A 12,143-nucleotide genomic window follows, 5' to 3' on the forward strand; every position below is an offset into this window, starting at 1 on the left:
TATATGCCGCTGTCCAATCATTGATGACTCGGTGGGTATTTGACTTGAGCTAGGACTTGATTCGGACCCGGTTTGGCCTCGGAGGGGTTACGTAAAGTCTGCATACGAGCCAAGTGGCTCATCAGGCTGGACTTTATCCCGGTTTCAGTAGCATGAAGCGACTAGGAATATTTCTACTTTCCCTGGATGGGATGCTAGTCCATCGCAGACATTCAATTCGGCGGTACTCATTTATACACCTGGGTGCAGAGAGGTACCGTGAGAGCAAAGTGTCTTGCCCAAGAACACAACACAAGGTCCCCAGCTAAGGCTCACACTCGGACCGCTCGCTCCGGAATTGAACGCACTAACCATGAGGCCACCTCGCCTCCCGGAAAACCGAGCCATTTCTAACTAAAACTAAAACGTTCGCTAGATCGCTGGGTCCTCTCTGGACTCCACTTAAAGCTATGTTAATAGTGAAAGGAAAAGGCGTATTGTACCCTTCTTACCAATTTTCGACGTACTAGCACCTGGGCTCTGAAATTCGTGCAAGTTTGCACGAAAAAGAATGCATCCTAATCACACCCGCCGCATGAGCAAGCGATGTGATTGGCCCGCGGTCTTCAGCAACAATAAAACCACATGTTCTACAGGACTAAAACAAAACGCTTTCTGCTTGTGCCAAATCGAGAAAATAAATAATTCAACTCCTTAAACCACAGTCATGTAGCTATTATCAATTGCATTAAAGAATACAAAGCAAATGAACCTTTTGAAAGCCGGAAAGTATGAGGGTTCGAGTGTTACTAGCGGTGTTCTGTTGCTTTCTTTCTTGTGGAATTTCGAAAGATTCGGAAAAGAAAGCGACAAAATTTACCAAGCCATGCTTTAACGAAGATGAACTTCTAAACTATTGCACGGATCCTATGGAAGCGTGTCACGAGGAACAAGGACATGAAATACAACTGCTGCGGCTAGATGGAGTTGAGGTAAGTTATAACTAATTGTGTTTGTCAAATAAGTCCTCGACTTGTTACACGGCAAGGGGAACAGCTGAGTTCAATGTTTTTAAAAAAAACATCAACACGGCATATCCCGGTTGTATAACTTATGTTTATGGCTAGGTTTAAAAACAATTTGGATAAATATCCTTGCAGGTCCCATTCTTCGAATTGCTCTGTACTTTGTATCAACGAGTAAACGATTCGTTTTGCCTTCGCGGGATTGCCCGGTAAATATTGTTTTTAAAGACTACATCAGGGTTATTTTATATACAAGAAACTCAAAACCTCATTAAAGGGCGTTTGAACCTATTTATTCTCCGCGCATGACGATAACTACCAGATTGATTTTAGTCGAATTATGTTTGAAGCAAGACCAAACGGTGAAGAGAGAGGTAGAGCATATCGCATCACTTTTATTCGACATTGAATTTAGTCCACAGAAAGCGTACATTGTGTTTCTTTACTCTAAGATATGATATAGAAAATGACCACTTTCACATATCAATAACACACATGTTATTGTACTCTTGAAAAGCGTCAGACCACGCTTTCCTAATTCCACTGCACGTGGGATGTTTAATGTTTAAGTGATAAATGTTATATGCGTTTATATATTTTTCCGTATACGGTAACCTAACCTAAATTTGGAGTACTTGCGAATACACGCTCGGCAACCTCCAATATTACGACCTTGAAAGAATGGACGTCACTTAATGTAAATTTTGGGGTAACTTCACTCTTTTTCGTTTCTGTCAGCCAGGTACCGGTACAAATTCAATTAGCTCCCTGTGCAAACTAAGCTTGAAATATAGATTCTCCTTAACTGCAGACATAATTATTCGAGGTTATTTGCCAATGACAGAGCCGGTACAGAATTCTTTAGCTAATTTTTTCGTTTATTCTCTTTATTATTGTTATCTTTCTGCTTGACCGTGTATTGCTATTGTGACAACAATATAGATGTTGATCAAAGTTAGGTTGAAGAGACTTACACGGAATAGTTACGTCTCACTGCAAATTTTGGACTATCTGTTGCTAAGAGACTATGATGATAGTCTCTTGCTGATCCTGGCTGATTGATTGACTGACTGACTGACTGACTGACTGACTGACTGACTGACTGACTGACTGACTGACTGACTGACTGACTGACCGAATGACTGACTCACCGGTTGGTTGGCTGGCTTATTTGCTAGCTGGCTGATTTTACTGGCTCACTCACTGACGGAGTCGCACTAGAGCTAATTTTGTTTGTATAAGTAATAAATCTGTCAACAATTAGCGTAAAATAAGTGCGACCCCCAGTTTCAAACCCTTGCCAAATTTTTGCAGATTGCCAAAATTTCGCCAATCTTCAAAGAAGCCAAAGTGCTGCCTCGGAGGCTTCCGAATTTTGGCAAACAATTTTTGTCTTTTTAACCATTAAACTGTCTTATTTTTTAAAACATGTCTCGATAAAATTACGGAGAGAAAATAACTTTGGGCGCCTAGTCCAGTTTGGCGCGTGCAATTGCGGGACAAAATCATTTTTTACTCGGTCCAGCTGACGCTTTTTGCAGTTTTTTCAATGGAAACGAGGAATGTGAGCAGCGTTTTTATTCAAATTCTTATGACCCATACCTTGGATCTGGTTACTGGCAGCAGTTTGAAGAGATGGTTTCAGCGAGACAATCTTCCTCAATCGCAAGTGGCGCAAGCAACAAACGCAAGCCGAGCAAAAACTGCTCGTCTAATTATGGGCCGAAAATCGCGAGTTGCTGGAGAGCGGAGAGTCAAGAACATGCCACGTGGACAAAAATATGCGAAGAGATAAACTTTCGAATGAAATCTATCATACAGGTCTTGTGACGTATATTTCAATCAGTAGCCTTTTGGTTCAAACATATTGGCCTGATGCGACCAATGCCAAAATTTGGAACTTGCGAAATTTTTGCCAATTTTTTTCCTCTTCCAAAATTGGAAATATTTAACGCTCTAGTACGACTCTAATGCCCGACTCAGTGTCTGTCTGACTGACTGACTGCTGACGGACGGACAGGCTGACTGACCGACTGACTGATTGACTGGTTGACTGACTAACTGACTAACTAACTGACTCACTCACTCACTTACTGGCTGACTGACCGCTGGCTGGCTGGCTGACAGACAGACTGACTGACCGACTGACTGACTGACTGACTGACGGACTGACAGACGGACAGAAAAACAGACAGACAGACAGACTGACTGACTGATTGACTGACTTACTGACTCACTGACTCACTGACTCACTCACTGACTTACTGGGTGATTGAATGTCAACTGACTGACGAAGTGTTTTCTTTCTCTTGTTTTTGTTTTTTTTTACATCGTAACTGCCTTAACCGATTGACTTGTCCTGACTCATTTGTAGAAAGGTCACGTTAGATGGGTGGAACGGGAGAAAGGAAAAAAATATCAGATGATAACTAGAGCCATGAAGCCTCTTCTATTTGGTAAGATAAATATTTTTACTAAAAAAACCTTCACGTACATTTGAAGTAATCAAACGTTGTTTGTGGCGAATTGCTATTGTATTGGAGAGTAAATCATAAACTCTTCTATTACGTTACATAGACGTTTTTTCAATAAGGAAAGATACTCGGCTGAAACTATGTCTGTCTGTCTGTCTGCCTGTCCGTCTGCCTGTTTTGTTCGTTTCATAAAAAAAAAAATACTGTTCCAATATTCTGGGGCGCGTTCCAATCGACCAAAAAATCCGGTTTGAATTACCGAAACTTTCCTATGCCGAATGGAACGGTATTTTCCACCAGGTCGGTACCAGGCCCAGGGACCGGACTGATCTCGCTCTATTCCTGCTTGGGAGCATTTCCCGCCAATATTTACACGACAAAATGCTGAAGAATAATGATGAAGTGGCTGTCGTAAGTGCAGTAAGCTGCTTGATGCGATGAAATTTAACACGCATTCACGACTATTTTAAGTAAACTCTTCCGAGATATTTACCTGACCGACTCAAGAATTATTTTCGTGAGATAATAAACTTGCGAACTTTTCTTGCGGAAGATTATGCAAACCGAGCAAATGCCCACAGGAAATTCGAACGACCAGTCCACAAATTTTCCAGGAAAGCAGATCCTAAGGTTTTTGTGGAGGACAGGCAATCAACAAAAGGCTCGAACTGTGGCAGATCGTTTTGCATCCAGTGTAGTATCGACTCGCCGCCATCTTGTAGCTTTCAGGCCTGACTAGAGGAACTGGGACTGATTCATACCGGGTAGAAATGTCAAATGGAACAGAAAATTTCCGGAATTTCCAAATTTCCGGAAAAAAGGACAACCTCAAGAGGTTGACCGAAATTTTCGAAACGAGTTTCCGGAAATTTTCTGTTCCATTGGACTTTAAACCAGAATTTTCGGAAATTTTGGTCGAATGGAACGCGCCCCTAATATTAGTAAAAAACACTTCACCTTCATATCTTCATGTTACGGGGACACGAACAAGTGAGCCAGAGGAACAAGAAGTGTCCCATTAAGCCCAAAACTAATTCGTCATTTACCTTTGTCCTCAAATCGTCTTGACTTCTTTCCCCAAACAGAAATTCCAGATTTCCTGTCGGATGAGGAGTGTGAGCACATCATCTTACTGGCTAAGGAAAGCGGTCTTGCTATGAGTATTGCTGGCTTTGATCTGGCCGCGTATGAGGGAGACTTGGACGAGGACATGAAAGAAGCCGGTAAAAACCTCGGGCTGATGAATGGCCTTTTTCATGTTTTCATGAGAAGCAACATATTTTAAGCGATGTACAAGTGAGCTAATCTTGGCTTATTTTTTCTCATATCATACGTTTTTACTGGACGAGGATACCTAAAAAAGTGCATTCGGTTATTAAACCTACATTCATCAATCAGACCTTCATATTTTTCATGTTATATTAGAACGTGTTTACTAATAAATTAAGGCACTAACTAATTCGTATTGAACTTGTCAGATGGAAACTGGACGCTTGATCATGATGAACGATTCGCTAAAGGATTTTCCGTTTGGGATGTCAATAATGATGGATTTATCGACGCAAATGAGGTACATCACCAAAACACAAGATTCATTCATACACCCAGCATTCTGGCTGAATTAGACTTTAACAGGAGCCATAATTGTGGCTCCTGACTTTAATTGAGACTTCAGATGTGTGATTAAGGTCATTCCTCACATTTGCATTGCGCATCCTTACTGCGCATAATTTATGGCGGCATTAGCGTGCGCTCGTGCACGCGCATGTTGAAAACATGACGGATTTGCCTTGATATTGAGCTCTGTCTGTTGAAAAATGGCTCTAGCTCACAGACGAGCAAGGGCACCCCAATTTGTTTTCCAGTCATTGTAATCAACTAATCATAAGCTTTGCGTGAGAAAAGACTGATCTAATTTCTATTGCTGAAAATTGAATAAATAAGAAAAATAGCAGACACACTGTGGTCTTTTCTATTTTGCAGTCGGTAACCACGTCAAGAAATTTGGTCAAAATTTTTAATCAAGGATTTAGCTTTCTGCGTGAATCAAACTTAAAATGTTTATTTGTGTTCGACACAATGCATTGACTTTAGTTTAATGCGTATTCTTATGAGTCTGGGTTCACAAAGATTTTACAATTACTGGGAATGCGTTCTTATAATAAGAATCAAATAATGCCAAAATGGGGCATTTTCAATGCCTCACTGCTCCTTAATGAGCATGGGCACCCCCTTTTTTATTTCAAAATTGAAGTTATAATATGACAAATATTCAGTGGACAAAGTTTGAACGAAACTCTATTGTCACTTTTATTTCAGAGGAATTACCTTAATTGTTTTATTTTCAGGTGAGACATTTCGCCCAAAAACGGAAACTTTTATTCATGAGAGAGGATGAAGTCCCTGGGATGTAAGTAGGCTAAACTTAGCAATTCCCCTAGAAATTGATCATAGAAGCCATAGAGCGTTCAAACAAACAAAAGGCGTGCACGAAAAATTGAAAGAAAGCTCTCCGCAACTGGACTGCGCTCGGCGGGGCGTGAGGTTTTCCATCCCCGTCAACGTCAACTTTAACGGGAGTTGCGGAGGGAAGTACTTATTCTCGCGTGTTTGTTTCTCGATTCCTCTACAATTTGAGAGCCTAAAGAAGGCTAACAACGTCAAAGTTGATTATCATTCTGAAAGGGAGGGTGAAGTTAAGATCCATAAATCATAACCATCAATTTAATTTTCTTCTTTTTTCGCTGAATATTAACCATCTTTCATTTTTATTTTTCCTTTTTATTAGGTTTAAGCGTCTGGAATTATCTGAAAGTCTGCAAGATGGTACGTGAACAAAGAGGAGATTACCCAGTATACAAGAAAATAAAAGACAAAATTACAGTCTAGTCCTGAGTTAGATCATTCTGTAGGGAATTCTTGCGGGTTCTACCCACACTAGTGCTGGATCTGTGCTGTCTTTATTGTAAAGTAACGACGTGATCCTAGCAGTTGTATTCGAAAGAAGTCAACACAGAACAAGTTTTCTAGATTGTACAAAAGACAAACGTCATGTAAATAACGTAGACTAAATTTTTTATTACATTATTTTTAGATTTATGAGGTAACTCCTTTGCAATAAGTTCTTCGGGTGATTTTGTTTGGAATGGTCAATGCTTCAAAATCACCCGGATCACGTTGCATCAAAGGAAACGATGCGTTCACTCGGAGCAAAGATTCATCGGTTCCTTTGATGCACATGCTCCCAGTGATTTTGGATCACTAATCCTGGTCCGGATCATCCCGTTCCAGAGAAACGCACCCTTAATTACGGCCTTAATAACGTATTTCCTAAATTTTCCCTGTCTTGCTAACATCTATCTAACTATTTATCTATCACAAAGGTAAACTAAGCCGCGAGGCTTTCTACAAGGTTAACATTAAGAAAATCCTGTGGTATATGGATTTCCTGAAAGAAAAAAGTCCTCGACACAGGCCCCGGTACAGCCAGCAGGCTTGGTTACGACAGGACAAAAACGCTGACCCGATTTTGAGGCGTTTGCTCGAAAGGTGAGAAATCCCAGAAAAACCATGGTAACATGGAGAGAGATGCGTATTAAAATGGCACTCATTTTTTTACTTAATTATTATTATTACTATTATTACTATTACTATTGCTATTATTATTATTATTATTACTTACTTACTTACTAACACAACTTACTAATTAAACCGTATAACTGATTACTTACGATATTGCTACATAGCTAAATGACTCTCATTTGTTCAGAAGACTTTTCTATTCGGAGGAGATCTTTAAAATCTTGAAAAGGATAGCCTAGAAGTTGGAAAGTTGCCGTACAACTTGAAGATACTAAATCGACCGAAACGAAACTAGGCAAGTTTGACGAAAAACAATGAGAAAAGACAATGAGAGAAAAAACTAACACGGGCGGAAGGTGATAATTTTTTTTTGTGTGTGTGTGTGTGTTGTTGTTGTTTTTTCATTTATGGTGAATCTGCCCTACTGGTATCCAGAAGCTGAGTTGATAAAACTTTAAACCTTCATTTCTGAAGGGGAAAATAACTTAAAATCGGCAAATTATTATTTCAGACACATTTTTGGTAGCCATGCTATACTTTTAGTACACTTGTATAAGACACCTCACATTTTAGGCAATTACGATGTGTTACTAGAAAACAAATGACTTGCAAAGTTGACAGGTAAAGATATATCGATTAACTTTTCCAAAGCAACCATAAATAAAATGAAAGCAATATTCCATCATGTGGCTCTCAAAAATCATTTTGGCACAAATTCGTCACTATTAGAATGGGTCCTCTTTCTAATATGTTTGCTCCCTGCTGGTAGACCGGTAAAAACAAACCATCATGGTGCTGTTGCGAAAATTAGGTCTATTAAAGTGAGCCACAAAGTAATGCCTTCACGGACTGCAGACTGATTGAATCTTATCTTATCGTTTTTGTTGCAGAATTACTAAATTAACACAGTTACCGAGAAAGCTCATACAGGGAAGCGAGTGGATGCAGGTGAGGAAGTACAGTCCCTGTAGACAGTTTTCTATCCCTTACACGAACCGCCGACATTACAGTCCTTCGAAATAGAAATTCTCCTTACTGAATGCTATCCATATCTTAAAATGTTAGTTCTGAGAATTTTGTACCGCATCAAGAAAATACAGCCCGGTTTAGCATTTGTTCTATTCCCTCTGTATTGCAGGTACTGCAACACAAATTGCATATTAGGCCATTTTCGATATATTAAAATTCTGACATGGCTCCGAGGCTTGGGGGAATAAAACAAAAGAAATTAATTATTCATCACTTAACCTCGATGTGATTCCTTTTGTTTTATTTCCCCTGCCTCCGAGCCAAGTTAGAATTTTAATATATCGAAAATGGTCTGTTAACCATAACATTGCCAATTTTGCTTCCAAATAGCCCCTTGCATGTCGATCTCTCACTTGGTTAAATAACCTATTATTAGAACCTGACCAAAGACCCATACGATTCCACAGGGGTCCTCGTAATTATCAAGTGAAACATTGAAAATCGTTTAATTCTATGTATACCGCAACATCATGTATTTTTAACGTTTCAGAGGATGTGACTTTTGATTAAGACTTCACGTAACTTGTGGCGGGCCAGGAGAATTAATCCTGCCAGGTTGTGTTGCAAAGTTCTATGAAAAAACCCTGTCGCTATGTGTTTGTTTCTAAACAAAACTTAGATAACAAAAAAAAAATTTCGTGTGCTGTGTTTTGCAGGTTGTCCAGTATGACCCGTATGGGCATTATCACGGCCACCTGGATTCCAACCCATTTGAAAACCCGGTTATCCCTTGCTGTCACCAGAATCACTTTAAAAAGCCCGAGTGTCGAGTATGCAGGTACTGAGAAATAATCCATGCTGCATACCATAAACTGCTGCTTATAAGCTTTCCCGTTTATAGCCCACCCGGTCATAGGCCATCTACCTGTAAACAAAAATATTACTTCCGATTAAAAGCTCTAGTTTAAAATAAAACGAATTAGATTTATTATGATGGTTTTTAGCAACCTTCATTAAAAATCAGTTACGAAGCAGCAAATTTCGAAACAGTTTTCTTATTCCGCTTACAAGAGCCCCCCAACCCCCCCCCCCCCCCCCTCTAAAAAAGGGAGATATATCCTCCCAATTAATGCCGATCCAAAACCCCTTACGGAGTTGTATAAGCCTAGGGCTTTTAACTCCCGGCTGTTTACATATGGTATGTGTAAAATACAGCTATGCGGACTGGTCTTTACCTGAAGCCATTGGCATTTACTAACCTGGGTGATTCCCCCGGGGGGTGGACCTCCGTGTGGAAAGGTCGGGGATGTTCTCCTGAAAAATCGTACTGAACTCCCAAGGGAAACCAATCCGGGCGTGGCTCACGCTTTATTTGAACCCTAAAAGATACCACTTCAAAATGGAAATTAAACGGAAATGCGTTTTTTTTTTTAATGTTTTCTTCGAGCACAGTTTAGCCCGGTTACAAATAGTGACATTTCGTCCTGAGTACCCTTTCTGAGACAAAAATAGTGATTTACAGTATGCGAGACGACGACCATCCCCGACCTATTCACACAAGAGTCTCCAAAAAAAAAGATGATAGATCATCCAGTTTAGGAGTCCCCCCGCCCTCCCCGGGATGATAAGGTCCATGAAGACTCTGGACGTACGATCGGAGCATTAGATTTTAACAGGATCGTAATCTCTTGGTTGTATTCACAGATTCATAACAATATTGTATTACCTTAACAACGTGGAAGAAGGAGGAGAGACGGCCTTCCTGATAGCAGATAACTCTACAATCACACCAGACGTGAGTGGAGTTATTAATTAGTTAACAAGTGGGTCATCCCTAAGCGTGAGTCCGCCTTTCTTAGCCTTCACGGGCGATAGAAATAAATGCGCCACAATCCGGCTCAACCCAAAGCGCAGTAACGCGACAAACCGTATTTATTATGGCTATAGTCTCAGCTGTAGTTTCCTGTTACTTGATCGTCTACGGTACGTAGTGAAATAGTAAAAGAAATCACGTACACGGGGTCTCCGCAGCGCTGAAATACTGCGCCCTCTTTCTTTGATCAAGCAACGGAAAATATGACTACCAAAAATACCTTTCGTTATTGTTATAAAAGCTTTAGCCCCAAGGAAACCTTTTCGAACTCTATCATGAGCTCTGTATTATGTGCGAAAAGAACTCAGGCCACTGGTTGAACCACGGTAGCTACACAAACAATAAATCAAGCTAAGAAGCGTAAGACTGAACTTGAGTTTAATATTATTATTTTTTAATTGTTTCCTCGCAGGAATTGGAAAGCCCCAACGCTACCACGGACGAATTTAACTTGAGCGTCAACTGTCACTTGGCAAATCTTGTTCTGCCTCCCAAGAAAGGCACTGCTATCATGTGGTACAACAACTTTATTGACCCGGACAGCGGTCTTCTAGGATCTGTAGATCGCTACTCGCTTCACGGTGGATGTGACGTCATCAAAGGAGAGAAATGGATCGCTAACAACTGGCTGACGGCGCCTACTAAGTACTCAAGACACATCAAGAGTATTTATGATTCCGGATTTTAATGACTGAGTTCTCGCCCCGGGAGGGGGGGGGGGGGACACCCATATAAAAAGGACGGTGGTACTTGTCGCAAATTTTGTAAAGAACCCCCGAGAGGGACCAAGATCCTGTTTTGTGGGCGTAGCTTGAAATATCTCACATGTCCTTATTATTTTTTCGGCTCAATACCTTAAAAGGTATCACAAAAGCTCCCGCTGTGGATTTTTTTAAAGGCTGAACACCCTAAGAGATTCCCAAACCGCTTTTTTAACCCCTAAAAGGTGCTACGAGCACCCCTGGCCTTTTCATATGGGAGTTTCCCCTCCCCCCCCCCACCCCCCTGGGGGAGTTCTCGTAATATTGGACAACGCTTTCCGCGTCCTCGTACCCGGCCTAAAACATTTTCTGTAATTTCTTGTCCACTAAAACCAGAATTAAGTTCGGCGTAGGGATGAAAATACCAGAAAAACATGCAGTGGAGATTGTTAGTATCTTTTGGAATAAAAATGAGTATACTGAAATGTTTTTATTCAGTTAGTTCCAGTACGCCAAATTGATACAATTTTGGCGTAAAGATATTGCCTTTGTTCACCACTCGAGTCCAGTTATACAAGCCGAGAGGCATAACAACAGGATAGCTGAAAGATGGGACCCTCACAAGGGCTGCCACATCACTCGTGAAAGCCCACAAATTGTCCAAATTGACATCGTCTAAAGACCCAAATTAACCATAAAGTTGTGAGCCTCTCAAGAAAGCAATTGCCTTCAAGCTGTCCTACTTATTACTCATTATTTCCTCTATTACTGGACTCGGCCTTGTTTTAACTTGGCGTTTCATGGCGGGACCAAGAAGGTTTGCACCCGATAAACCGATCAAGAGCGGGTTTAACAAGGAAAAAATTTAGAGTTAACTAATCCCAATTCTTTACTTGGTATGTCATCATAAACTTCGCGTGACCAGAAAGTCGATTGAATGCAAGCAATTTTTACTATCAGCAAAAACCCTCTCCACTGTGTAGACAGCTTTCCTTAGCGACTTTAACTCTGAAGCGCCTCGTAGTCTACTTAACGTTGTTTGCTATGCGCTGCGCGCCAACAAGATTTGACACAAACTATACCAAAAGAAGTTGAGTTCCCATCTGAGGTTAGATAATAATCATGTAAGCCCGATCAGGCGGACAACTAACTCTCCTCGCAGTCAAACTACAGTGACGCCCGCCCCTAGTGTCGAATGGGCGAGAATCTGATTTTAATTAATTCCCCACGGAGTTCTTTCCATTGTTAGGATCGCTCAACTTTTTCTTTAGCGATCCCAGCGATTACGTGGAAACCAGCTTTCACACTGAAAAGTTTTCGTGGACCAAACTACGTTTAAGGATTGTAAAAAGATCTCCTTTCCGAAATGATATTTTAGAAACCTAGCGCGTATATTCAAGTACCGGTATACGAGCCGAAGTGTAAAACACATCATTGTTTCTTCAACAGCAATGTTTGGAACGGTTTCCTTGCCCTTCTTAAAAATCTTCAAAAATATTTTTATCCCTTTTGAGTTAAGTGCCACGGAAATAGATTACAT

At 40.6% G+C, this 12,143-nt stretch overlaps 1 protein-coding gene across 1 annotated transcript; it reads left to right on the plus strand.

The window, feature by feature from the left end:
• Positions 1–629: 629 nt before the first annotated feature.
• Positions 630–11,088, plus strand: LOC110060585 (transmembrane prolyl 4-hydroxylase-like). Its single transcript, XM_089298639.1, has 11 exons — positions 630–971; positions 3,379–3,460; positions 4,564–4,701; positions 4,957–5,048; positions 5,827–5,888; positions 6,267–6,304; positions 6,862–7,027; positions 7,951–8,008; positions 8,746–8,867; positions 9,734–9,824; positions 10,315–11,088. The coding sequence occupies exons 1-11, from the start codon at positions 771–773 to the stop codon at positions 10,588–10,590; spliced, it is 1,326 nt and encodes a 441-aa protein (XP_089154765.1). The 5' UTR covers positions 630–770; the 3' UTR covers positions 10,591–11,088.
• Positions 11,089–12,143: the final 1,055 nt, after the last annotated feature.

The sequence above is a fragment of the Orbicella faveolata genome, unplaced genomic scaffold (assembly GCF_042242905.1).
Source record: "Orbicella faveolata isolate gen_17 unplaced genomic scaffold, um_ofav_v1 contig_3, whole genome shotgun sequence".
Lineage (NCBI taxonomy): Eukaryota > Metazoa > Cnidaria > Anthozoa > Scleractinia > Merulinidae > Orbicella > Orbicella faveolata.